The sequence below is a fragment of the Nanorana parkeri genome, unplaced genomic scaffold (genome assembly GCF_000935625.1).
Source record: "Nanorana parkeri isolate BGI_ZX_2015 unplaced genomic scaffold, ASM93562v1 scaffold389, whole genome shotgun sequence".
In the NCBI taxonomy this organism is placed as follows: domain Eukaryota; kingdom Metazoa; phylum Chordata; class Amphibia; order Anura; family Dicroglossidae; genus Nanorana; species Nanorana parkeri.
In genome coordinates, this window is record NW_017306657.1 from 285799 (window position 1) to 310952 (window position 25154).

Sequence of the window (25154 nt, forward strand, 5' to 3'; positions counted from 1 at the left end):
ACCCATCGTCAAGGAGAAGAATTGGAGAGTGGGGAAGAACTGCAGTGAAAATGCTGCTTAACCCCTTCGTGACTGACGACGTACAGTGTACGTCGCCAGCATCGGGGCTGTTTAAACAGACTCCCGGCGACTTTTGCCGCCGGGACTCTGTTTAAACTTGTAGAGCCGACTGTAAGTTTGGCAGTTGCTTTTGGTTACTTTTGAGTTGCTTGTGCATGCATATTGAGTTGTATGGCCATATACACAGCTTTTAACCACCGAATTTTGCAATTCTATATGGTTGCATAATACAAAAGTGACAACACCTCGCATACAATGCAATTCTATATTACTGCCCTGCCCGCTCGTTGAATTAACATCACACCACCATTTTCCATTCTGAGCTCTCCATCTCCTATGTACTGCCCCAAATACTTTCCTCTCCTGCACATACCCCTAATGCAAGCCTGATTTCGATTTTTAGGTGACATGCGGATCTGGCATCTGGAAGGAGCGATTTTGGGTAATTTTACTGGATAAATTAAAAAAAAAAACGTTCACAGTGTTTAAAGGAATAAACGAGCGAATACATATTTGCATGGAGTGGTCTATTAAAAAAAATATCAGATTCATATAATTCCAATAAAATACAAGACACATTAATGTGGAAAATTGTAGTTGAAAATCTCTCAGCTAGTGTATTCTAATAAAGAGCCAACTAGAAAGTATTGTCTTCAGAACACTCATGAAATTATTCTCAGCAGACCACAAAAAACAAAAAATCTTCTGTGCGCTTCAATGTAGTATATGACAATGAAAGATTCTGTCATTTAAAAATGGCCGGTAAGAGACTGAATTTCCACCATGTACATAAACCGTGTGAGATTCACAAACTTTGGAAAGAACAAAACATAAGAAATATTCCGAACAAACTGCAGTCTCTTTATACACCAGCTCGGCACAACTTTTATAAAATGTAAAGAAAGGTCAGCTTTTAATACAAAGTCCTCTCTCTTTCCGTAAAGACAAGATATGGAAGCTTCTCAGGCTCAGCGTTCGATGTGGGTGCGAAGGTCTGTGGTCACGGGGTCGTGCTGGATGGTTTGATGTAACATGAGAGCCAAGAGTCCGGCACGGTTGGTCATGGCCATTCGGACGTTGCGTTCTTGTTCAAAGAGTTCATCCAGTTTGTACCACTGAAAGGACACAAAAAAAGAAGGTTCTATGAAAAAGGTCTGGTCCAGTAAAAGGGGATTTTCTTCATACCATCAAATCCTTATTATGTTAATAAAGCAGATCTCCAATCAGAACTTCAAAAGAGGAGTCAAGGAGGGTTAGAATTCTGTTGAGTTTTCAATGCTTGCCTTTGGGGAGAAATTCCCTCACCATCACTGTGGTTATTTAGAACTAGAGGTGCACCAAAATGAACATTTCAAAACCGAAATTAAACCAAAATGAATAAAAAATGTCAGGCCGAAACCAAAAATGTTTTTTTTAATCTAAGTTTTTCAATTTTTTTTTTAATATTTTATTTTTATTAAATATTTTTATTTTTTACTTTACTGTTGGGGGGCTTCGGGGAAATATTGGGGGTCTAAACAGAACCCTGATATTTCCCTTTCAAGATTGAAAAACAGATTGAGGATACAGAGTCCTCAATCTCTTTTTCTGCAGCCCCTGTTATAAATAAATATGAATCCTCTATACTGAGTGTTCCTGTTCATTCATAACTTGTGGAGATAGTATGTTTACTGTGTCCACAATAGTGAATGAACAGGAAGTGATGTAGATCACTTCCCATTCATTCATAATTGGGGAGACACAGTAAACATACTCTGTCCTCAATTATTTACAAACACTCAGCGATCACTGACTGCTTGTACCGCTCTCCATCTTGACTCGCTGTCACAGGAGGCTGAGCAAGCGGTGCGGAAAGGGGAGCTGGAGCTCCTCTGACATCTGACTCCTCCCCTGCACCGCCGGCCCGGCCTCCTGTGACAGCTGTCTCCGCCCCCACACCACCGCTCTCTTAATCTGTGACAGGAGGCTGAGCGGTGCGGAGGAGAGACACCGACCGCTCACATCACTCTCCTTCCCTGCACCGCTCAGCCTCCTGTGACAGTGTTTCTCCTCCACACTGGGTCACAGAGCAGTGCCCAGCGGGGAGGAGAGAAAGCAGGGATGCACCATTTTGGCCAAAAGATGGCACTTTCGGCATTTTGCCAAAAGTGCCATTTTCGGGCCGATATGTTTCTGCGGCCGAAATTTCGGTGCATCCCTATTTAGAACGGTAAAAAGGTTCATTAGACGACACAATAGAAGACTGGGGTATAAAGAAAACCTGTCAAGACAGCTTTAAACAGTCAAACCCAAACCACCAATGCAGCACTACCCGACTCTACTAGGAAATACATTTTACTGTGCATAATGCTCTATGCCTGTACTGACAGAAATAAGGGGGCTGCCACTGACCTCTACTGAAAATGCTACAGGCCTGGCTCTATATGGCTTCAATACTTTGTGAAGCACTCACCTGGAATCAGTGACTCTGAAAAAACAGAAACTTTTGGATAAGCAAACAGCTAGCCAATGAGCATTTGCAGCAGGGTGGGCAGCAATGGAAGCCTCCATACTTCTCTGAGCACAGCTCTCTTTTATAAGTAAAATATTAGAAAAATGTAATAAAGAAAATAAAAATCAAAGCTCTTCCAGCTCTTTTGACAACTAGTTTAAGGTGGTGTAAACACCAACCTCTCATAGTTAAAGCAGAACTCCATGGAAAATAATTATTAACCCTTAAAGCAAGGGTTAACTGCTTGTTTTGGTCTAGAGCTAAAGATCAAAGTTATACTCACCCGATCCAAGGACGTAGATCGCTGCAGTGGAGGGGGGGGAAGAGAGGCTCCAGGGACCAGACTAAGAGCAAGCCGGCTCAGAGGATCACGTGAATATAACTTTTTATTTTCCTCCCTAGACACAAACGGCCACTTAACCCTTGCAGTGCGGGGATAGTCCCACAGCAAGGGTTAATAATAATTTTCCCCAGAGTTCTTTTATAAGTGGGGTTCAACCTTATATAGGCAGAGCTTACTACCCCAATGGCCCGTTGCATCCCTGAAATGAGTCTTTCTTTACACAGGTTTCAAAAAAATGTCTGGTGAGTGTTTATTTTTAGTTTTAGGAACAATAACTAAAATAATAATTTTTTTGCATCGCTGTGGAAAATGAGTTGGTACATAGGCGGACCAAAGGGAAATGAACACCTGCAAAATATGTGCTAATACTGCCAGGGTTTTAAGAAGCAGTGGACAAGATTTAGTTATTTAACAACTCATGCAAGCAAGGCCTAACACAAATTAAGCAGTTTCACATATACTGCACATCAGGGGGAACGTACCACGCGGACGCGCTCTAAATCCACCTCAGCCCGCCGCAGCTTCTCCCAGCAGTAGTGCCGGTTACATTTCCTCTTCGGGACTCTGCAGAAGTCACCTGTCAACTCAAAGACGTCCTTTGTGATGGGACAGCCACACACTTCGTCTGCTGCCACCTGATAACGGGAAAGAAAAAAAACAGTTCTTGTGACTTCAGTGTGTATTTGAAGTCAGCATCATAGTGAGCACATCTGAGCCTGCAACCTTAAAAAATATATATAATATTACAAAATATAATAATATATTCTAATAGTATACTGTATATAATAGTTTTAGGTCCATTTTATATTGCATTTTTGTTTAATAAACCCTAAATACTGTACACCTATGAAACAAGATTGTCTCTGACTGAAACGCTACATGGCCCCATCTGAACACAGTAGACAGAAAAAGGGAACAGTCACTGCTCTAAATGATTCGATTCTGTAAGAAAATGTCAGCTTTAGCTGTTTAGTTCTCTAGACAACCGGCTTTCCAGCAAAGCAGATAAGAGGATATAAAAAGGAGCCTAAAAGCCTCGCAGGTCTGGGGATCTCTGGTACAAATACCGGTCAGGACACTATCTGCAAGGAGTTTGCATGTTCTCCCTGTGCTTGCGTGTGTTTACTCCGGGTGCTCCGGCTTCTTCCCACACTCCAAAGACATGCTGGTATGTTAATAGGCTCCTGTCTAAATCTGCCCTGTATATATGTATGTGAGATAGGGACCTTAGATTGTAAGCTCCTCGAGGGCAGGGACTGATGTGAATGTGCAGTATGTAAAGCGCTACATAAAATGCCGGGCGCTATATAAATACCTGTAAAAAAGAAACATATAAAAAAAGAAATGATTGAAGCCAAACACAATTACATTAATACATGCCTCTGTTTTCTCTTCCATTTTTCACCTCTTTTTGGACATAGTTCCCAAGCTACTGGACAGTCCTTCATTTTAATCCAACACTATTACATTAATACACGCTTCTTTCTTTTCTCTCCCCTTTTTCACCTCCCTATGAACATACTTCCCAAGCTCCTACTGATGATATCTCATAAACTGGAACTACACCCTTCCATCCTTTACAGCTGAATACGCAACTTTGGGATTTATTGGATGGCCACAGGACACGCAGAAAATCTGAAGATCAGTGTCATCACTGTCCCCGTCATTGGTCTGTTGAACATAAGTAAATAATCATTGTTAAAAAAATCTTAGCCATCTTAGCCTTTATTCAGATCTGCATGTGATCAGCTTTGACACCAGCCATTTGGGGGCTTGAAAGTTCAGTTGAGAGCTGACATAAGCAAACTGGCATCTATTAGACCCCATTCACACTGATCGATTTGTAGCGCGATTTCCACTCAATGTAGCTCGTCCAATGCATTTCAATGGAGCTGTTCACATCTCACAGCTCAATGCTGCTTGTCGCTCGAACATGACCTATTTTTCCAGCGGATTTTGTGCGATTTGGCTCCAATAGGGTTTGATAGACTGCCAAAAGTAGCGCTACGTAGCATGACAAAATGTGCACTGTAGCTCAACGTAGCTCAATGTCGCTCAGCTCAAATCAGCGCTGAAAAAGCATTTTTTGACGTAGCTCAGTGTGAATGGGGTCTAACAGTTATCACCAGAGGAATGCCTTATAACTGGAAACAGTTAAATCATTGGGTTTAGTTATGCTTTAAGTCATTGATATAACCGCTATAAAATGTTACAAAAAATGAAGCCTAACCTTGGGGTCTCGGGAATGTTCTGGACAGAGGACTTGTAGCCGCTTGCAGTAGGTTTTACTCTGAGGGTTGTATACATCACAAAAGAGACGGGTAGCTCTGCAAATGGAAAAACAAGTATGTTTATGAGGACCAAACATAAGCAAAAGCAAAGGCAGGGCACAAAAATGTGACTGTAACGTGCAGTGAAGCAAGTTCATGGACAAAAATTACCCTTCAATTCTGGTTGGGTACATGGATCCAAAGGATGTCTGGCTTTCATACTAGGAGAAACAAAAACACAATAGGAGAATTATCGATCTCTGATAAAAACAACAAAAACTTACATACAGTTTCACAGTTTCATTAAATAGCAATTCGAACTTATAACATCCAATGCAGAAAGATTTTAGGAAGCCGCCTGCAGCATCGGGTCTCATGATTCTTTGCTTAACATCCTCTCTGTTTAAGACAGTAAGAAGCTTACGGTGACCTGCACAGTCTCAGGTCACTTGGCGTTCAAAGTATGCCATTATCATCAACAAAGCAATGTTCTGCACAGTGGTGTCATGGTGTTGTTCTATTCAAGGATGACCAATACCCAGATAAAGGCTCTGACTTCCCAAACAGACTTTAGCTTTCTAATGGAAGTTGAGGTACTGAGGGATGTAAATCACTGAACAGCCCAACTCCAGAAGTGCTAACTATTTAGCTCTTTCCTGGACCAAATCTTTGAAAACATAAAAACGGTACTGTGTTCTGCGCCAGATATTTGTCCCGGGACACGTGGAGCTGCGAACACGCCCCAAGCCCATCCTTACTCTCAACTTGCCTAGTCACACATAGCAAATCCCTCTCCCTTGTACATAGGCACATGCCTGGTACATAAGCAAGTCTCAGGTATGTAAGCAATCCACCTCAGCCCCACATGCCTAACACAAACATATGGATCAGGATTGCGGGCAGCTTCTTTCTTCTATCTGGTATTTTCTTTGAATATGGTTGGCGTGCTTCAGAATTTTCTCACCTTGGCATAACAGCGATCCATGTGCCTCAAAGCAACCTTGGGATTTATTGGATGGCCACAGGACACGCAGAAAATCTGAAGATCAGTGTCATCACTGTCCCCGTCGTTGGTCTGTTGAACATAAGTAAATAATCATGGTTAAAAAAAAGTACTCTTTCACATCTCCCTGGATTCTCCTGCTGCAAATGTCTCCCAGTGATTTAACAAAGATTGAGGGCCGGTTCACACCACAAAAAGTGCGCTCCAGACTCTGGAACGTACTGGAGTGCAACCTGGCCGGCTCCCTATGTTCAGGGCGGGAGGGGGCGTGGCAGTGCGTTGAAGTCAATGGCATTGCAGTACGCCTCCCGCCCACAGTGCTAACGCCGGGACCCGAACGCGTGGCACATTAGTGCCTGCGTTACGGTCCAGTGCGATCTGCAAAATCATTTTTGCAGATTGCACTGGACCTGAACGCAGGCACTAGTGTGCCACGCGGTCAAATGCCGGCGATCGCACTGCGGGCGGGGGGCTTGGCTGAGGTGCCATTGACTTTAATGCACCATCACTCCCCCTCCCGCTCCTGAATGCAGGGAGCCGGTCGGGTTGTGTTGCTGAGGCCGAACGCTCTGGAATGCACTCTCTGTGGTGTGAACAGGCTCTGACAATTCGCACACCTCTTCATCCTCTCGGATCTGCTGTTGTTTGGCTTTGCTGATTAATGCCTCCAGCTCGTGAAAGCGACGCTCCATTTCTTGAAGCTTTGTACGAGCTTGCTGCTGCTCTCTGCGGATCCGTTCCAGCAACTTCTTTCCCTGTTCTTCAGCAACGCATGGACTCTGCTGCCACTGCTGGATGCGCTGTGGGAGGATCTCGTAGATCCGACTGAAGATGAACATGAAGCAAAAAGACTAATAATAAAATCCTAGAAGGTCTAAATCAATTTTTTTTAAAGAACTCTGCTTTGCATGGTTAATATCTTAATGGTATGGCCTAGGGAACTAACAATGGTGTCCAACACTGTGAGTTAATAATGCAGTGTTTACCATAAACTGCACCTGATGCAGGGCAGGGCAACAGGTTCCCTATAATCTCTGGACCTCTCCTACACTCCCCTGTTGGTTCATCTAGCACCAAGAGTAAATAGAAACTCCTTTACTTCTCAGAATAGGGATCCATGCGCCTCACTCTTCTTTTTTGTGACAGCACTGGTGCTTAGTGAATGGCCCACCACTGTCAGAACTCTATACTAGCATCTCTATCAGGCACTGTTGCCTGATAAAGAGGCTGCTGTAGAGCTCTAGAAATGTTGCTGTATTTTTGTAAGGTATAAATAGAATTTAAATAGAAAAAGATCAAATGCTGGTGATACACGTTCCCGTCTAGGATTTGGTCACAGCACAATATGCATTAAATCACTACAGCACAAAATGGTGGAATGCTGGCATTTAGAGTGCACCATATTTATATATTAATGGGAGCAAAGAGATGGTCCTCAGCCCTGCTTAAGCACTGACTGGATTGACCTGGGGCTTCTTCTCCTTGGTTCCATTGGCGTGTAATGAGGGAGCAAAGAGAAGGTAAGTATTAGATGCCGAGGAAGCCAGCTTTAGAGTGAACCTGTGGTCTGAACCCTTTTTAGATGCATTTAGAGATGTGTACATTGGCCACTAGAGTGAACTATCAGGGGTCAAGTGCAATCACTCTGTAACTCTCTTAACAATTGTTCAGATTATTTACATCATGTTGAACTATTCACATGTGTTTATTAATATAAAAACTGAAAATACTATACATTATCTTTAAATTGCTACCTAATGCTAACACAATTTTGGAAACAAATCCCTTTATTTGAAACCCCCCCCCCCCCCAATGTTTATGGATCTGTGAACTATAAAGCTTCAGGTAAAAAGGGTGGCAGGGTCATGCTGTTTAAGACTCGATACTGTTTCGGTGACCTTTAATAAGCACATGGATGGAAGTTTATACAATATGGAAAGGTGCACATCTTTTGTTAGAGAAGAGTCTAATGAAAGTAGAAACTTTCGATGTAGGCTGCTGCACTTACTTGGCTGCCAGCTTCATGCCGCAGTCATCGGCGCAGTACTTAGAGCCGGCTCGGGCTGGCTGGACACAGCTTGGCCCTAAACACTGACGTAATGATGAGTAATCTCTGTTTTCCAAGCGCTCCGAGTGCTTGGCTTTATCCTTGTGCCTTTGCTTCTGCTTGTGTCTCTTGTACTTGTCATCTTTCTAAATAAATACATAAAACAGTGAAAAACAGTGAGTATATGACAAGTGCAGATCAGGACACTGAAAGCCCAGTATTGTGAAGGCACATAATGTTCAGAATTTAAAGAAAGGATATGTTGGCTCTACCTGACACATTTCTTCTGCCATTTTCCAGGGACATGAGCATAGGATATTAAATCTGATTTGCTATAGGCGAAACCTAAATGTTTTTACCAGGCTGGTTAAACTGTTTGAATAGCCTAACAATTCTATCTAATCCCAAACACAGGACCCATTCACACCAGTATATTTAGGTGCGATTAGGGATTCCTGCATCAAGAACTTGCCTTTTCCTGCAGCAGGACCCCTAATCTGCCGTTTACAAGCGGCAGCTGCCACCCATTCAAGTTAATCATCAGGTGACAGCGGTTGCATGTAAACACCACATGTAATCTTATGTGATACAATTACATGCAGTTAGACATCAATCACTCTCCCTAGACGCATCGATTATGCGTCCAGGGAAAGTGATTGACTCCTATCCGCATGTAGCAAGCATAGAAATCGTATCACATACAATTACATGCAGTTAGACATCAATCACTCTCCCTGGACACATCGATTATGCATCCAGGGAGAGTGATTGACTTCTGTCCGCATGCAACGAGCGTAGAAATCGTATACAATTACATGCAGTCTCTGTCACGCGATCATTAACTTGAACGGGCGACAGCTGCCACTTGTAAATGGCAGCTTAGGGATTCCTGCTTCAAGAAAACACAAGTTCCTGACACAGGAATCCCTAATCGCACCTAAACTTACAGGCATGAATGCGGCCTCAAATCAATTACGCTGTTGCACGTTCCTGTAATGCCAAAACATTAAATTTATAAGGCACTCACAGGCCTTGTAATGAGGCAACATAGATACATTTCTTGGCAGATGTTTGGAAACATTGACCAATAAATGTATCTATGTTGCCTCATTTTACGACCTGTGAGTGCCTCTTCCACTGGACCATTTGTATCTAATTGCAATCTAATCGGTAAGTACACTGCAGAGCACTCTGGATTTCGGGGTTAATCCACTCTACAGCAGAGTGGAGGCAGTGTACAAGCACCCGAAGGTGCCTGTTATGAACAGTAAGTAATGTTCTCTTTATGGCAGGTATTTCTCACGGGAGGAACTCAATCTGAAGCAGCTATTAAATGTATTAATGGGACTATAGAGAATTTTACTCCCAATTCCATAATGACTTCTTTCATGGTCGGCACACATTTGCTAGTCATATTATAGCACAAATGTAAAAAAACCAGGGGATATTGGGACCACTTTTATAATGGCCACAGCATGTGTGCACACCTGGGAACTCAAGTACAAAGATCTCAGCATTAGAGTTCCTGAAAGAAACAATTAGATGATTTAACTCTCCAGCACTACAAACAAATGAAACATCAATGTTGGATGAACCAGCCCTTTACGTTTATAAAAGAATAATCAAACATTGGCTTTACAAAGGCATTATTACTGCCAAACTATGAAAAGATCACATACCATTGTTAGCTTACGTGCAGACTGGTGACTGGAGTACGTTTGTGTTGCCTTTGCTTTTGTGATTAGCATAAATCATTTACAAGGGTAAATAAAGCTAGCCACACACCTTTAGTTTTGTCTCATTTAGCCAGGTAGGCTGAACGAGAGAAACCATATTCCCCCATCTATGCTAAACAGTGTGGATAAAGGAATCTTCCATGCTGGCTATTGTGTTCAGCAGCCGCCGGGACCTGCGCCTGCTGAATACCCGAGCAGTGACTTCACCTGAAGTTTGGCCGACAATTTTTCACCTAGCTTCTCCAAACAAAAGTCGATTGAAAAATCATCTTTTGTTGAGCTGGATGGTGCGGACAAGGCCGACTTAGCAGGAATCAGCCAAAATGTGAGCAGTACATGGCTGGCTTTTGATTACTGCCCTAAAATAAATATTCTCCATTAAAAACCTCTCTGATTAATATAAAACATGCTCACCTTCTGATGCAGAATTCGCTGCAGTATGCCCTGCAACCCAGCGATCAAGTTTCCATAGAAACGTGGGCACTGAAGACTTCCCGATCAACTTGACGCATGCGCACCATAGTTCCATAGGCTCTTATTGATTCCCATCTCTCCTGTCAATTTGCAAAGAGATCGGAATCAATTAAAGCCTATGGAGATGCAGTGTGCATAAGCCAAAGTGAAGAGGCCCCCAGTGCTTGTTTCCAAAGAAACCAGATTGCTGAGTTGTCAGTCTTCGTGCAGTGGGGCTTCTGTGTCAGAAGGTTAGTCATTTTGATTTTAAAAGACCGGATGGGCCCTGGAGAGAAGATATTTATTTTAGGGGTTATCATGGGAGTTACTTTTTAAACGTTGTTAACTTTTACCAAAAAGCAGGTTACAGTACTCTGTTCTTGTGCATTTAGCACAGGTTGAGGACCTATTGTTAATAAACTATTCTACGCAACAAGTGAAAGCCACAAGCTACTAATTGTATCCAACAAACCACACAGCTGTGTGGATATCAGAAATTTCACTGGATTAACTTTAATCTGAATTCTGTGTAATGAACTGCAACCAGGATTCAGAAAGTTCAGAAAGTACCTTACATGGTCACTGGAAGGGTACTTTACGAAACCAGTCTGGCTTCAATACTCCGAGTCTCAACAAGCCTGCAGATAAATAATTTATTGATCTCATTACATGTTCTAGCTCTGATTTAGGGTGTTTTTGTTACTTTTCCTAGAGTGCTGCTGTGCAGAAGCCTTAAGGAATCTAGTATAAATGCATATATGGGTGCCTGTTAGCAAAGAATGTAAAACATGATATAGTCTTCACAAAATGAAGACTATATATACTTACCTTTATGACAGCCTGTTTCTAGAACAGCCACCATTTCACCGCTCACAGTCCTCTACAATTATTCACACTTTTGGAGTGTGTGAATAACCTGCTCCCCTGAGCAATTGCTGGAGTTTCACCCATAACCGTGCACATCACTACAGGATGTATAAGCCGACGGGAGGAACCACAGTAAGTGACATTCGACAGATCCAACTGGTCGAATACTGGTAGAGGATGATGAGAAGTGAAGCGGCGGATTTTCAAGAAATGGGTAATCGTAAAGGTAAGTACATGGTCTTTTTTTTGCAGGCATGTTGTATGTTTTATACAAGTGACCCCGATCTGATAGGGTCACTTTAAACTAATTGTTAGGGATGCATGGAAATTTCGGTCACCAAAACATATCGGCTGAAACTGGCACTTTGGGCAAAATGGTGGAAGTACCATCTTTCGGCCAAAATTGCGGTGCATTCTTAGTTTCTCTCTTCACCGCTGTGCGCTGCTCTGCGTCCCTTCTGACAAAGAGCATTGTCAAGCGGGGAGGAGAGAAACTGTCAGGAGGCCAAGTAGGGCGGGGAGGAGAGCTATATTATTGTTGTTGTCACAGGAGGCTGAGCTCTCCTCCGGCGCCGCCCTGCTCAGCCTCCTATTCAGCAGTCCCTCAGAGCTGGTGCCGGTCCCTGATCCAGCGCAGACTCCTGTCTCTTCTTGTCCCACGGTGTCTGCCCCACGTTCACGCTCCCGGCTGCGTGCATTCAGCTCCACTGTGTCTCTCCTCTTCTCCACGCCAAAGATCTCTACTGCGCATGTGCCCGCCCCGTCATCCTGCATGGCTGCTCGAGAACCTTCAGATCTTCAGACAGGAGCGAGCGGCGGAGACACAAGTACATTTTTACCTTTTTTGGTAACTTTTTAAAATGTTTTTGCATATAGCTACTGCTTGCTAGCAGTAGCTATATGCAAAAACAAAGGAGAGTTTAATTCTACTTTATACAAGTGACCCTGATCTGACATGATCTAAACTAGTTGTATTGTAAAATAAAATAAAGGAAACCTTACAAAGAAGAGTGTGATGGCTGATGCTGTGGATCTCTCCTTTTAGTTGTCTGGATCTCATACTTCCTTTAAAGAAGAACTCTAGGGAAAAAAATGATTAACCTTTGCAGTGGGGCTACCCCCGCACTGCAAGGGTTAAGTGCTCATTTGTGTCTAGGTGCTAAAAAAAAAAAAGTTACACTCACCAGACCTTACGAGCCGGCTTGTTCTTAGACCGGTGTCTAGAATGTCTTTCCCCCTCTGCTGCAACAGTCTAAGGAACCTGGTGTCATTACGCTCTACACACTATGTTTAGACTGTGTATAGACATAAGGACGCAGGGGAGCAGTCCATCTGTGCAACGGAGGTGACACACTTCAGTGATAACAGAAGCAGGGAGCCAGCTCGGATGGTCTAGTGAGTATAATTTTTTTTTGTAGCACCTAGACACAAACGAGCACTTAAAGTGACATTAAACCCTCAGATTTTTTAACATAAACCAATACTGTAATGTGTGCCTTACTGTAATCCATGGTTGTTTCCCTTCTCTTTGCTGCTCTTCATTTTAAATCCGTATCTCTTCTCATGCTGGGCAGAACTTCTGTTTTGCAGCAGACTGCCTTGTCTCAGTAATGGATACACGGTGTCTGTGTATAAGTTTGTATAGGCTTGAAACCTGAGCCAGCACTACAGGAAGAGGCCCTGAGCTGAAAAAGGAAGTTCTCCCCAAGCATGAGAAGACATGAGGATTTAAAAGGAAGAGCAGCAAAGAGAAGGGAAACTACCATGGATTACAGTAAGGCACACATTCAGTATTGTTTTATGTTAAAAAATCTGAGGGTTTAATGTCACTTTAACCCTTGCAGTGCGGGGGTAGCCCCACTGCAAGGGTTGATAACATTTTTCCTGGAGTTCTTCTTTAAAACGGTCTAGTCAATGACTCAAAAGTAAACCTATAATGACCTTTGCCTTTTCTCCAGCTTCTCTAATCTGCATACTTGTTCATGGTCAGTGATTCAGGAAGTAATTAAGCCAGTAGGTATGCATAACAGCCATGCACTGAGCATTTTCAGAAGACCACAATGGCAGCCACAAAATTCATCTCAGAAAAGGTTTATTGTAACCCATGTCTAGCATACCTAAACACAAACATTGGGCAAAACATAGCCCAGTCACCAGTGTATCTGCACTTTTGGTTCTCAATCAAAAACCCTCAAGATGGGGGAGCAATAGGTACCATTTCATAGACTCAAAGCCTGCATGCCGTCTGAGGCTCCATTGTTTCCAAGGAAGAACAGTGCAAGGCAGAGTGAATGCCTTACTGAGAGCTTGATCAGCTCAACACATCCTTTCAGCCCTGGCATCAGAGGAAAACTCATTAGGTTTTCAGAAAGTCCATGGGTGTCCCCCTTTAACCAACTGTGTGTATATCATGTTTTTTACTGTACAACCTGCACCTGACACTGGTAACAAAGATTGGCTGCAAGAGATTTTCCAGCATTCAGGAAAATGTTCCTTAACAACAAGGAGCATAGGATCAGTTACTTTACATCCCATAGACGGCCTGTTGTTAGAGCTCACTGACGCAGTTCCAATGCTAACCAAAAGTTGGCCTGAGTATGGGCAACCTAGGCTTCCACGAGGCAAAAACTGACATACCTTTTTGTCTGACTTCTTCTCGCGTCTCTTAACGTGCTTTACTTTGACGGCTCTCTTCCTCAGCACAGAATCGAGAAACGGAGCGTCGTCTGTGTCACTGAGCCACGGCTGCAGAAACACAAGTCTTATTATGAAAGTTCTACAGCTAGAGGTATCTCCATCTACTCCCAGCAAAGTTCAGTTACCAAGTTCTGGTCATCGAAAGCTCCTCCAGCACACAGTTCTTGGTACAGTTCTGGGTCCAGTGGAAGGTCATCATCGGAGAGAGATTCGGCAAGGCTGGACGGTTCTGGGGTATCCCTAAACACTGTACTTTCATCGTCCTTAACACGCAGCATTTTCTAAGGATAACCCATAGCAGATGTATGAGAAGATTATTATCGGGCAAAAAGCAAACTGGACTAAAACACACCAACCAATCAGAAACTCACAACAGATGAATTTCCCTAGCTGATGGATTGTGCTAGGCCGATGCCTTCCTTTTTTTTTGAACTTCTCAATATGTACTTATTTTAATAGAGGAACTTCAGTGCAACCTGACCTCAGAAACCCACCAAAGGTTTTCAAATCCTTAAGTGGGTCTCGCTGGAAAAGCCGTTTCAAACAACTAATCAATGGGAAATAAAATGTGGGGACCCCAGCTGTCAGCAAAGGGCAGGCTATATGCACAGACCTTCTGCTTTCTAGCTGAATATGGAAAACCTCTTGAAGGCATCTTATTATGCAAACAGCTCAACTGGCCTTTTCTACAGTGTGGGGTGGGTGTTAAAAGCAGGAGGGAATAACAATTCTGACAGGTCACTCACAAGGCAAAGCTCACCCAGTGGCACTCTTACCCGTGCTCTCACTTGGCACTGACGTAAGCGGCACTTTTGACGGATCTTGTTGGGACCTCCAAACTTCTTCATGTCTCTGCAGAAATCACATTGTCCACAATCTTCTGTGCGGCTACAAGATTCACACTCACCGCACATCCTTGCAGAGCGTTTAATCTGCTGCTGAAATACAAGTAACACATATAGGGCAGTTTAATACTTTGTTGGGTAGCATAGCACACCTCCAAGAGGTCGAAAAGTAAAAATATTACATTCAGAGCAACAGGGGCATTATTATCAGCCACAGTTGGATGTATGGCTTCTCTATTCAAATAAACACAATTTAACCATTTCAGCTTTCACACCTGTACACCCCCTATGGAACAGAGCTATTCTTATATATCTGCTATGGGCCTGTTTATTCGGCAATCATTTTGTCATTAATATCATTTTATCGGAGACAAACAATGCTTGAGACATGAAATAACGGCTTTTCTAAATTTTTTGTGCTATTTGTATTGTTAGGGTAAAAAAAGAAAAATAAACAGGATGAATAGAAATGTAAAAAAAACATTAGTATTAATGGTTAAAAAATAGAAAGCAACAAAAAAAAATCATCAGTAAAGTATTTGGGGGTGTTTAGGCGTAAGCAGCAAGCCTATTGTCCACAACCGATTAAATTACCCCTTATTATATGTATATATAAAATAGCAGCAGCAGCAGCGGCCTTGTGAGATATTCTCTCCTGTTAGTGACTTGTACTTTACAGGGATTGCAAGAAGCTAATACCAAGCCACATTTAGGTACATTTAGTGTTATTTTCAGTGTTATCTATGTGTTTCTGGAGTTGAGTTTTAAAAGGAGAACTATGGGGTCAGTGCTTTTCCCCATAGTTCTCCTAAGGGTCACGGGAGAACACAAACTAGCGTCCTCCCGTGACTCAAAGCTCAGTATAGAGCTGTAGCTCGCGGTATACTGTCTGGATCCACCCAGCTGCGGGGATTGACAGCTGGAGGATCGAACAGGGGAGGGGGGAATCCCTGCAGGGAGCCGTGAGTGACAGTCACGGCTCGCTGCAGGGATAGATCGAGAAGTGAGCGAGCGACGGTATGTGTTCGCTCACTTCCCGATCTACTGAGCCGACCTGTCATTGTCACAGGTCGGCTCAGATTATGAGGCTGAGTGAAAATCACTTGCCTTATAATTCTCCTTTTTAATGTGAGAATAAAGTCAATGAATCCATCGCACTCAGAAACTTCCACTTCCAAAGAAATAAGGGTGGGTGCTACGGTAGTCGAAAGCTGACAACCATGGTAGATATCAAGTAGAATATACAGTTGGGCAAAAAAGTATTTAGGCAGCCACCAATTGTGCAAGTTCTCCCAAACTAAATATTTTTTTGCCCCACTGTATAGAGACACCGGCACTCTAATAGTGAATCAAATACGTCTGTTTATTTGACGTATGACTAGCATACTGTGATACACTTAATGCAGTCAATGAACCCATCGTACTCAGAAACCGCCGTTCCCAAAGAAATAAGGGTGAGTGCTACGGTAGTCGACAGCTGGCAACCGTAGTCAGTGAACCCATCGCACTCAGAAACCACAGTTTCCAAAGAAATAAGGGTGGGTGCTACCGTAGTCGACGGCTGGCAATCGTGCTTTAAGTGTATCACACTATGATACTCATACGTCAAGTAAACAGACGTATTTGATTCACTATTGGAGTGCCGGTGTCTCTTCATATTCTACTTTAAATGTGAGAATATCACCCTCTTATCTACACTAACATATATTCACCAGCCCATAGTAAATACAAAAAAAACATACTCTCTTTCACACTAAAAGAGTGAAATTAAGTATACATACACAATTAAAATATAATATAAATTACAAATATATAGGGCTGCAACAACTAATCGATTACATCTATAATAATAGATTTAGAATTGTTGGCAACTATTCTCATTATCGATTAGTTGGTTTGGGAGAAAGAGGGAGAGCAAAAGAGGGGGGAGAAAGAGAGACAGGTGGGAGAGAGAGAGATTTTTTTTTAAGAGAGAGAGAGAGAGAGGGACGGGGAGAGGAGGGGAGAGAGATTTTTTAAATAATACAACTAATCGATTAATCGAAGTTAATAATCGGCTAACTAATCGATTATGAAAATAATCGTTAGTTGCAGCCCTAACAAATATAAAATTAAATTATAAATGAAATTAAATATAAATACATTTAAAACATCAGGATCGGTAACAGCAGAGTCCAAAGTATGCCAGTGCCTTTTCTTTTGTATTATTGTCTAAGTAAGTAATTAAACATCGGGTAGACTTTTGCCTGCTGTGTTTGAAATGTCCATAATATTAAACACAATTCTCCAACGTGGAACTGGCTAAACACAGCAAAATTAACGCCAAATAGTTTGTAAACAAAATCATTCACAAATAGCCTAAAATGCATTCAAATCTTTTACTGTATCAGATAAAATTAACAAGCAAACATCTTTTTATTCCATTCCAGAATGCCCTTTTATAGTTACAGGAACTGCCAGGAAGTGCAAGGTTTATGTGCTAGCAGATATCATGCAGAGAATGTTCCATATAACACACTCCAATTCACAAAGATGGATTGTTCAGTGTGACTAGAACGGGCAACAGTCCAATTCAACCACCTCAAGTTACAATGGGTAGCAAGCCAAAATCTGTTTTGACAAGCTCTCATTAATGGCCTCTGATTGGCCGACCCCTAGATGAAACACAGGCTGTTAGGAGTCTAGATATCAAATGCATTCCACAAATGTATCAGACAAACACTGTGTTCATCAGCGTTTTGATAGAAACGCTGAAAGTAGGCATATACTACAGCTCTGGTAGTAAAAATCAGCAATTAATGTTGGGATCTATTCCTAAAAACCTTAAATTGTTACTCCACCTCTATAGGCTAAATCACCCAGACATATTGTCACATAAAAAGAGAGCAACTAGAGTACTGTGCATTTGGGTGAACAGCAACACCTCCTTGTGCTCACCTCTGCAATACAGGGTGTCTGTAGAGTTTCAGCATGCTATACAGACATACAGCCAAAGCTGGTACAGACATACTTTTGTTTCCGAGGAGATGGCATCAGTAGCAGTGAATCTGAATTAATTCAGCTTGGCTTTTGCCTTTTGATAGTTGGGTGGATTTGTGCCTTAAAATGGTATAACCTAGAACTGTGCCATGGCGTCTCATATGTTATAGGTGTACTGATTACCTTACTGACACTGCTCGTGCTATTCCTCCTCTTGTCGCTCCTCATTACCTCTTCATTCTCGTCCCGCTCGGTATCCTTTTCCCTATCCTTGCTCTTCTTATGTCGGTATTTAATCTCCAGGTGGGGATATTTATCTGGAAATATAAATTTACTGTAAAACAAAATGCTATTTCCCAGCAATTACATCACAATAACCCATCCAATCTCCATTCAAAGATAGAAAGCAAACCCAGACAAGGATTTAAAAAAAAAATGGAGCCTGTATCTTTTACAGTGCTTTGCACATTACAGCACACTTACCTTAAAAGTGTGCCCTTCTCCGGTGCTGTTGGATTGAACTTTGGTCCTCATTGTTGTCCCCCCTCCAACGCTGACAGTTCCGAGTTCTCGGAATTGCTCTTCAGCCATTGGGTGGTCACTGATGATGCAGGAGTTAAATCCATTCACAGCATCTCAGAGATGCCGAGAAAGGGAGTGTGTACACTGTACAGCGCATATACTACACTAGCCATTTTGCAACTGAAAGCCCGATTGAGAGAAAAATAAAATGTAGTCATATGCATCTTACAACCCACCATTTTCCAGTTTTACCTCTACTTCCAAGTTACAGCAGTTGTACAGGGTGTTAATAACACAAGCGCCTGCACCAGTAACTGTGTAAAAAAACAATATGATGTACTCTCGAGGCAGCTCTGCTGGTTTAAGGCAACCACAAAACTGAAAACCAATGATTCTGAGGAAGGAGGCGTGCCCTCTGAAACGCGCAAACCAGGAAGGACAAGCAGCTTGTCGGCTAAGCCTGATACATACGATCTCAGTTTTTCGTCTTGCTGATTTACACTCTATGCTTATTTACTCCATTTGTTTGTCAGTATGATTTTAGCTCCTCTTATATCGTTACATTAAAGCGTTTTACACGATGGAGGAGCTCTCTCTGTTTTCCGTTTCAGTTGTACAGGGTGTCAAAAGATGATTGTGCAGTGCAATACAATCATTAATCAGTCAATTACAAAACTAGGCTGACATGCCCCCTCCGCTTCTCTTCAAATCAAATCTGTGCGAGACTTGTGCTGCGTGGTGTGGCTGTTACTCATCTATGTCAGCATAGAGCACTGGAGGAGAGGGCAGGAAGCAGCACAATGGTATTTAAAGGCTTTTTCAATCAAAATCAGAGTCACAAATCATAACATACTTCAGCACAGGACAAGAAAGAGATAAAAAGATAAGAGACATAGGGAATTCCTATGCTCCTCGGGTCCCTCTAGTAGGCATACAGCAATGAAAATATAATTTGCACAGGGAAGAGCTGTGCAAATGATTTATAATTCAGCCCCTATAAGGATTTACCAATTGAAAAAATAACTTCCATTTCCATCTCCTCTAATTTTCCAAAAGCGACAAGGAAAGTCAAAATATTGTTTCCTTGCAAAATATCAACCTGGAGGTATTCCATGCACGGTCGGAGCACATAATGACCCTAAAAATTTATTTTCTTGCTTGTATGATTCCCTCAGTGCTTTTCTCAGAAGTCTTCACTAAGAGAGAAGCCCAGTTTTAGGCAACACCTGCACCAAGGGTTCTTTTTTCAGAAAGATATTCTGCAAAACCTGTACTTATCTAAATGGATGCAGACAAAGCAGCTTTTTTCATATGAACACTGAGATGTGCTCAGGTGGTTAGAGTGCAGACATACCCTCCCATTCAGGCATCAGTCAGAGAAATGACATGTTGTGACGAACAATAAGAGAAAAGAATCAATCTTCAAAAGGTTTGCTAAATTCACTGCAATGTATAGAGTTCGCTTTTTTTTTTAAACAAAAGTGGAGCTACACTTTAAATGCAAATCTGCAAAGGCATCTCCCATGTTTCTATTACCACAGGTTGTTTGAGACTTATGGTCTGATGTGTCAAGGTATTCTTATTAAGAACTGGAATTACTTTCCTCTCACCCACCAATCGGATCAAAACCTGCCCCTAGAGCCAAAATCTAATTGGTGGACATGGGGAAACAACTCTTTAACTTTATTATTAAGAGAATGTTGACACAAAAACCTCATAGTCCTTTTTTTGAAATGTCACCAGAGCTTAGTGTAGGCTGCCATTGTGAACAACTTGTCATTTCTTTCAAAACACAGCATATCCACTGACTGAACCAATGACTTCACCGAGGTCAGGATTTTAGTTACTGGGCACTTTGCAGCCCATGCCACAGTGATGTTATCAGTTCTTAGCGAACTGTGAAGTCCCCAAAACGGCATCCTCTGTAATATTTTGGGACCTATCCTTTTTAATCCCAATAACTGGCTTTCCTTACCTCGGCACTGCATGCAGTACCACTCCCGAATAGCCTTGGCCATCTTCTCTGTGATGTTGATACAGTCTCCATGGAACCACTCATTGCAGTGATCACATCCACTATACAAAAAACAGACATGTTGACATCAAGCAATACACAATTTAAATACTACAAATGCTGTTGTGATTTCCTCTACCTTCCTATTTGACCATGTCAGACAAAGGAAAAATCCCCCCACCGTAAACTCAGACAGTAGTGAACACATTTTCTAGTAAAGAGTTTCAGGTGACGGGTGTCAGCAAGAACAGGAACAGAAAAGTCCTCTCTAAGGCTGCCCATACACCTTGCGATCATCGGATTACACTTTTCGTCCGATGATCGAAACGTCGTACGATTTTCATATGGCGGCCCCATCCTGCCCCGATTATCGCAAGGTTGGATCAGCGGTAATTAGAAGAAAGCACCTGGACGAATTGTGGTAATCAACCGCGCGTATTTTCGTCTGCGCATGTGCAGTGTAAATCGTACGAATTTTGACGTGCAGAAATGCCACCAACCTTGCGAAAATCATACAATCGACCAAAGTTTTCTAAAAGTCTAAGCCTTTCCCACACTATGCAAAGCAAAGACAAAAATATAATTGGCTGCAGCTGTGTTTTAAGGACTTCTTTCATTCAAATCACTACTGACTAAAAGGTGCCCATAACCTGCCGATTATCACGGGTGATCCGTATGGAAGGCGTGCGACCGGTTCTACTGTACGATTGCACGTCTTTTGTCTTCCGAGCACGCTTGAAAACCCACCGAGAATTGTATGATTTTCGGCGGGTTAGTGGAGTTCTCGGGAGACAAATGCCGCGCAGGCCGGAGTGCGCAAGTGCACACTGCCCGCTCAGCATTGGGGAGGGGGAGGGCTTGCGATGATTGCAAGTAGGATCTGCCTGTCCAAGATGGTCAGATCGTACGAGCTTTTAATTACCTTACAACCATCGCAGAATGAAAGTCGTGCGATGGTTGTAAGGTGTATGGGCACCTTTAAAAAGTGAATGAGCCCAGTTACTGTGTGGCACTACTAAGCAGCAAACAAAGCCAGCATAAGTAAGTTAATATACATACATTACATTAAAGAATACATAATAATCAATTAACAGATTTTTAACTTTAAAGCTGAAGTTTAATCTGCTTATATTTTGCCTTCCCTGCCCACACGTATTAACATGCTAATTATATTTTTTTAAATGAAATCTTTCCATTTTATACATATCTTATTTTAGACCCAATGAAGTATCTACTACGTCTCTGTGCTTTACTATGCAACTATGCATACAAATTATAGCTGGGGGGAGGATGCTGAGAGATATGAACTCCACCAAACAAAAGGGGCAAACCAGGGACAGTATGGCTGGGGAGGAAACAGCTAGATGATGCTGGATATCCTCCAGCCAAGAAATGAAGTGGGCGCTATCTGACTTGCTGCAGCTTCTAAAGCACACTGTGAGAAGCGAACAATGTGCAATGAAATCAGAGTAGACAAATCAGTACAGGAGAGGAGCCTGGACACCTGTGCAAAACTAAAGGTATGGATGGATTTCAGCTTTAAAGGAGAATTGTGGCGTGATTAAAATACACTCATCCCCATAATTCAAGCTGTCACAGGTCGGCTCTATTGATCAGGAAGTCAGTGAACACAAACTGCCAATCGCTGAGTTCCCGGATCATCTCCTTGTGGGGAGTGGTGACTGTCAGTTTAAATGAGAACTATGAGGTGAGTTCGAGCCGACCCGTGACAATGAAACTGTCACAAGTTGGCCCTATAAATCGGGAAGTGGGCGAACACATACCGTTGCTCGCTCACCTTCCAATCATCTCCCTGCAGAGCCAGGTGTCAATCAGCCAGCGAGGTGGATCTCGACAACATTGTCGGGATCTGTCCCGGCTGTGGCATGGCTATGCGCTCTCAGCATATAGGGGGAAATAGCCTGCTACATACTGAGTTTTGGGTCACCGGAGGACATTAGTAGATGTCCTCCTGCGACCCTGACGAAGACTATGGGCAAAAAAGCTTGGGTCATAGTTCTCTTTTAGGCTGATTTATAATATCTAAGAAACCTGCAAGACAACTATAGCTGCTGTAAGAATATTTTTTTCAGCAATTACATTGATTAAATAAAGATAATAAATTAAGCCTTACATCATAAAGCAGTTGATATCTGGCTTGCGGCAAATGCAGTACACTGGGGCATTTTCTCCATTTTCTGTCTCTCCCAAACCTGCCAGTTCCGGATCCGAATACTCGCTCTCCTAAGGATATACAAAGAATTGTAAAAAGAATATCTATTTGTCAAAAATGAAATGCGTGAGCTGAGCAGGGGTTTGAGTCATGTATACAGAAATAACTAAGAGTCTAGATCATGTATATAGCAGTTACTGTGGGAATGTGTCACATATAGAGAGGTAATGTGTCATGTATAGAGAGCAAGTATATTTCATTATAAAGGGGTGAATAAAGATATATAATCTATATATAGACGTGGATGGATGGGTAAATGTCCTTATACAGGAGTGAATGGGGGTGGGGGTATAGAGAGATGAATTGAGGTAAATTGAGGTTAGATGTGAGTATACAGAGGTGAATGGAGGTCAGCTGTCAGTATATAGAGATAAATGGAGGTTAGATGTCAGCATATAGAGATAAATGGAGGTTAGATGTCAGTAAAGGGGTGAATGGAGGGGAGATGTCAGTATAGAGAGGTGTATGGAGGGTAGATGTCAGTATACAGGGGTGTATGGAGGGTAGATGTCAGTATACAAAGGTCTATGGAGGGTATATATCAGTATACAGGAGTGTATGGAGGGTAGATGTCAGTATACAGAGGTATATGGAGGTTATATATCAGTATACAGGGGTGTATGGAGGGTAGATGTCAGTATACAGAGGTATATGGAGGGTATATATCAGTATACAGAGGTGTATGGAGGGTAGATGTCAGTACACAGAGGTGAATGTCATTACACAAAGGTAATTGTGGAGACTGTGCAGAGGCGCCCCTCTGGCTCACCACACCTTATACATAATAAAGTCGGAGGAAGATGACAAATAAATATCACATCTTATCTCGGGGAATGTTATTAGCTTACCATCGCTGCCACTTCCGGTCTCTAACTCAACTTCCGTAACGACCGGACGCATTTCCGCTTCCGGGCGAGCAGTTATGATGTCAGTGTTGCGCTCTTTAGCATGATGCGGATGAGGATAGATTGTAGCGCATTGGTGGGGAGGTCAGAGTCCACTATTGAAGCCCTGACATCGTTCATCATTATGGGGGGACACCACAAAGACGGACCTTCAAGGGGCAGTTGGCTGCCGACTTGTCTTTTGTAATAGTGCAGGCATCATTGTGCTTTGTTTACCTTGTTTGACCATTTGTAATACTGCGTCGCAGTGTTACTATAAACTGCTTGAAAGGACACTATGCATCCAATATTAGCTGTAAGACAAGGTAGCCAGCAGCACATACCATGAAGTAAACATTTAATTGCAGGAAATTGCTGGCATTGCTGATCTGTTTGTGAAAAGTGTAGTTGTCCTGGCTGCCAATCTGAACCCTGTCTTCTATGCTTCTCGAGTCAGGAGTGAGGTAAAATCTCTATGTGGACAATTTGAGGAAGCCTGTCATGAATGTGAAGTATGCGTCATCAGTCAGGTCGGGGAAGTTAGATAAAAGTGGCAGGTCTTTGATTGCATACTTGTTCAGGGTAAGTGAGTCAAAGCATAGAAGTCAGAGTGTCAGTTTGAGAGCCAAGCAACTAGTATTTTTGGAAGCAGAGTTCAGCAAAGGGACTTAATTATTGCTGTAGGTGTCCCTCTAGTAGGGATTCTGGTCCATTCCTTGTGTGTTCATATGTGTTAAGGTCCCCACACACCTTGCGAAAATCGCGGGAAATCCAGCGATCGTACGGTGTGTGGAACCCGTGCGACCTCTACTACTGTAAGGTCGCACGACTTTTAACTTACGGACATGTTGGAAAACCCGCCGAGCATCGTACGATGTTCAGCGGGTTTGTGGCATGTCCGTACGATAAAAGCCGTACGGGCCGGTGTGCGCAAGCGCACACTGCCCGTTCGACATTGCGGTCATCGGAAGCCCGCCCCTCAGGGGGTGTGGCTTGCGATCATCGCAAGTACGATCTGCCTATGCAAGATAGGCAGATCGTACTTTTTTTTAAGTACCTTACAACCATTGCAAGACAAAAGTCTTGCGATGGTTGTAAGGTGTGTGCCCAGCCATAGAATAGCAACTGAGGAGAAATTTCTGTAGGGACACAGAATTTAAAGTAGTCTGTCATCAATGTAGTATGGAGGCTGCCATAGCTGGCATTGTCTAAACCAGTGGTTCTCAACCTGTGTAACCTCAGGACCCACATTTGTCCTTGGTCATTAAGTTGCAATCCATGTCGCACTGCAATAGAAGAACCCACAGCATAGGCATTGCGGTACCGCGTGATCTGGTGCAATCGATTTGATCTGTGGGTGGGAGGTGGTGATGAATCGCAACGCACCTCCCACACTAGAACGCGTAGCAGGTACAATTGCATTGTACAGTGCGTTAATGGCACAGGACTGTTCGATTAACTCGTTGTGCTAGTGTGAACGGGCCCTGAAAAACACTGACAGACACACACAACCACAGACACAATCCCACACACATATACACACTCCCTACCTTACGAGAACTGGGGTGGATCCTCAGCCTGGAGTCCAGTGTTGGCTGCTGTGAGGGAGCTCCATCCATACATGCACTGCTTGTACAATTCACTTGCTCACCTGTAGAGGTGCTGGGAACCAGAATGTGATGTCACTTCAGTACAGGACATGCGAGGGAG

General features: G+C 42.8%; 1 protein-coding gene across 3 annotated transcripts; it reads right to left on the bottom strand.

Moving 5' to 3' along the window:
- Nucleotides 1-577: 577 nt before the first annotated feature.
- On the bottom strand, nt 578-23447 carry CXXC1 (CXXC finger protein 1). Of its 3 annotated transcripts, none has more exons than XM_018559340.1 (14): nt 23409-23447; nt 22462-22571; nt 20289-20389; nt 17975-18108; nt 14744-14902; nt 14093-14248; nt 13908-14015; nt 8176-8360; nt 6785-6992; nt 6129-6239; nt 5336-5385; nt 5125-5221; nt 3377-3529; nt 578-1175 (listed from the first exon to the last, which is right to left on the bottom strand). In XM_018559340.1, the coding sequence occupies exons 1-14, from the start codon at nt 23409-23411 to the stop codon at nt 1029-1031; spliced, it is 1722 nt and encodes a 573-aa protein (XP_018414842.1). In that variant the 5' UTR covers nt 23412-23447; the 3' UTR covers nt 578-1028. The 3 variants fall into 3 exon arrangements, with proteins under 3 accessions (XP_018414842.1, XP_018414841.1, XP_018414843.1); XM_018559339.1 differs by having other exon boundaries at nt 14744-14905; XM_018559341.1 differs by lacking the exons at nt 13908-14015; nt 14093-14248 and having other exon boundaries at nt 14744-14905.
- Nucleotides 23448-25154: the final 1707 nt, after the last annotated feature.

Coding starts and splice junctions, on each gene's coding strand:
- CXXC1 (XM_018559339.1), bottom strand. Junction 18,109..20,288: donor GTACTGCATGCAGTGCCGAG/GTAAGGAAAGCC, acceptor TTATATTTCCAG/ATAAATATCCCCACCTGGAG. Junction 5,222..5,335: donor TACCCAACCAGAATTGAAGG/GTAATTTTTGTC, acceptor TTCCATTTGCAG/AGCTACCCGTCTCTTTTGTG.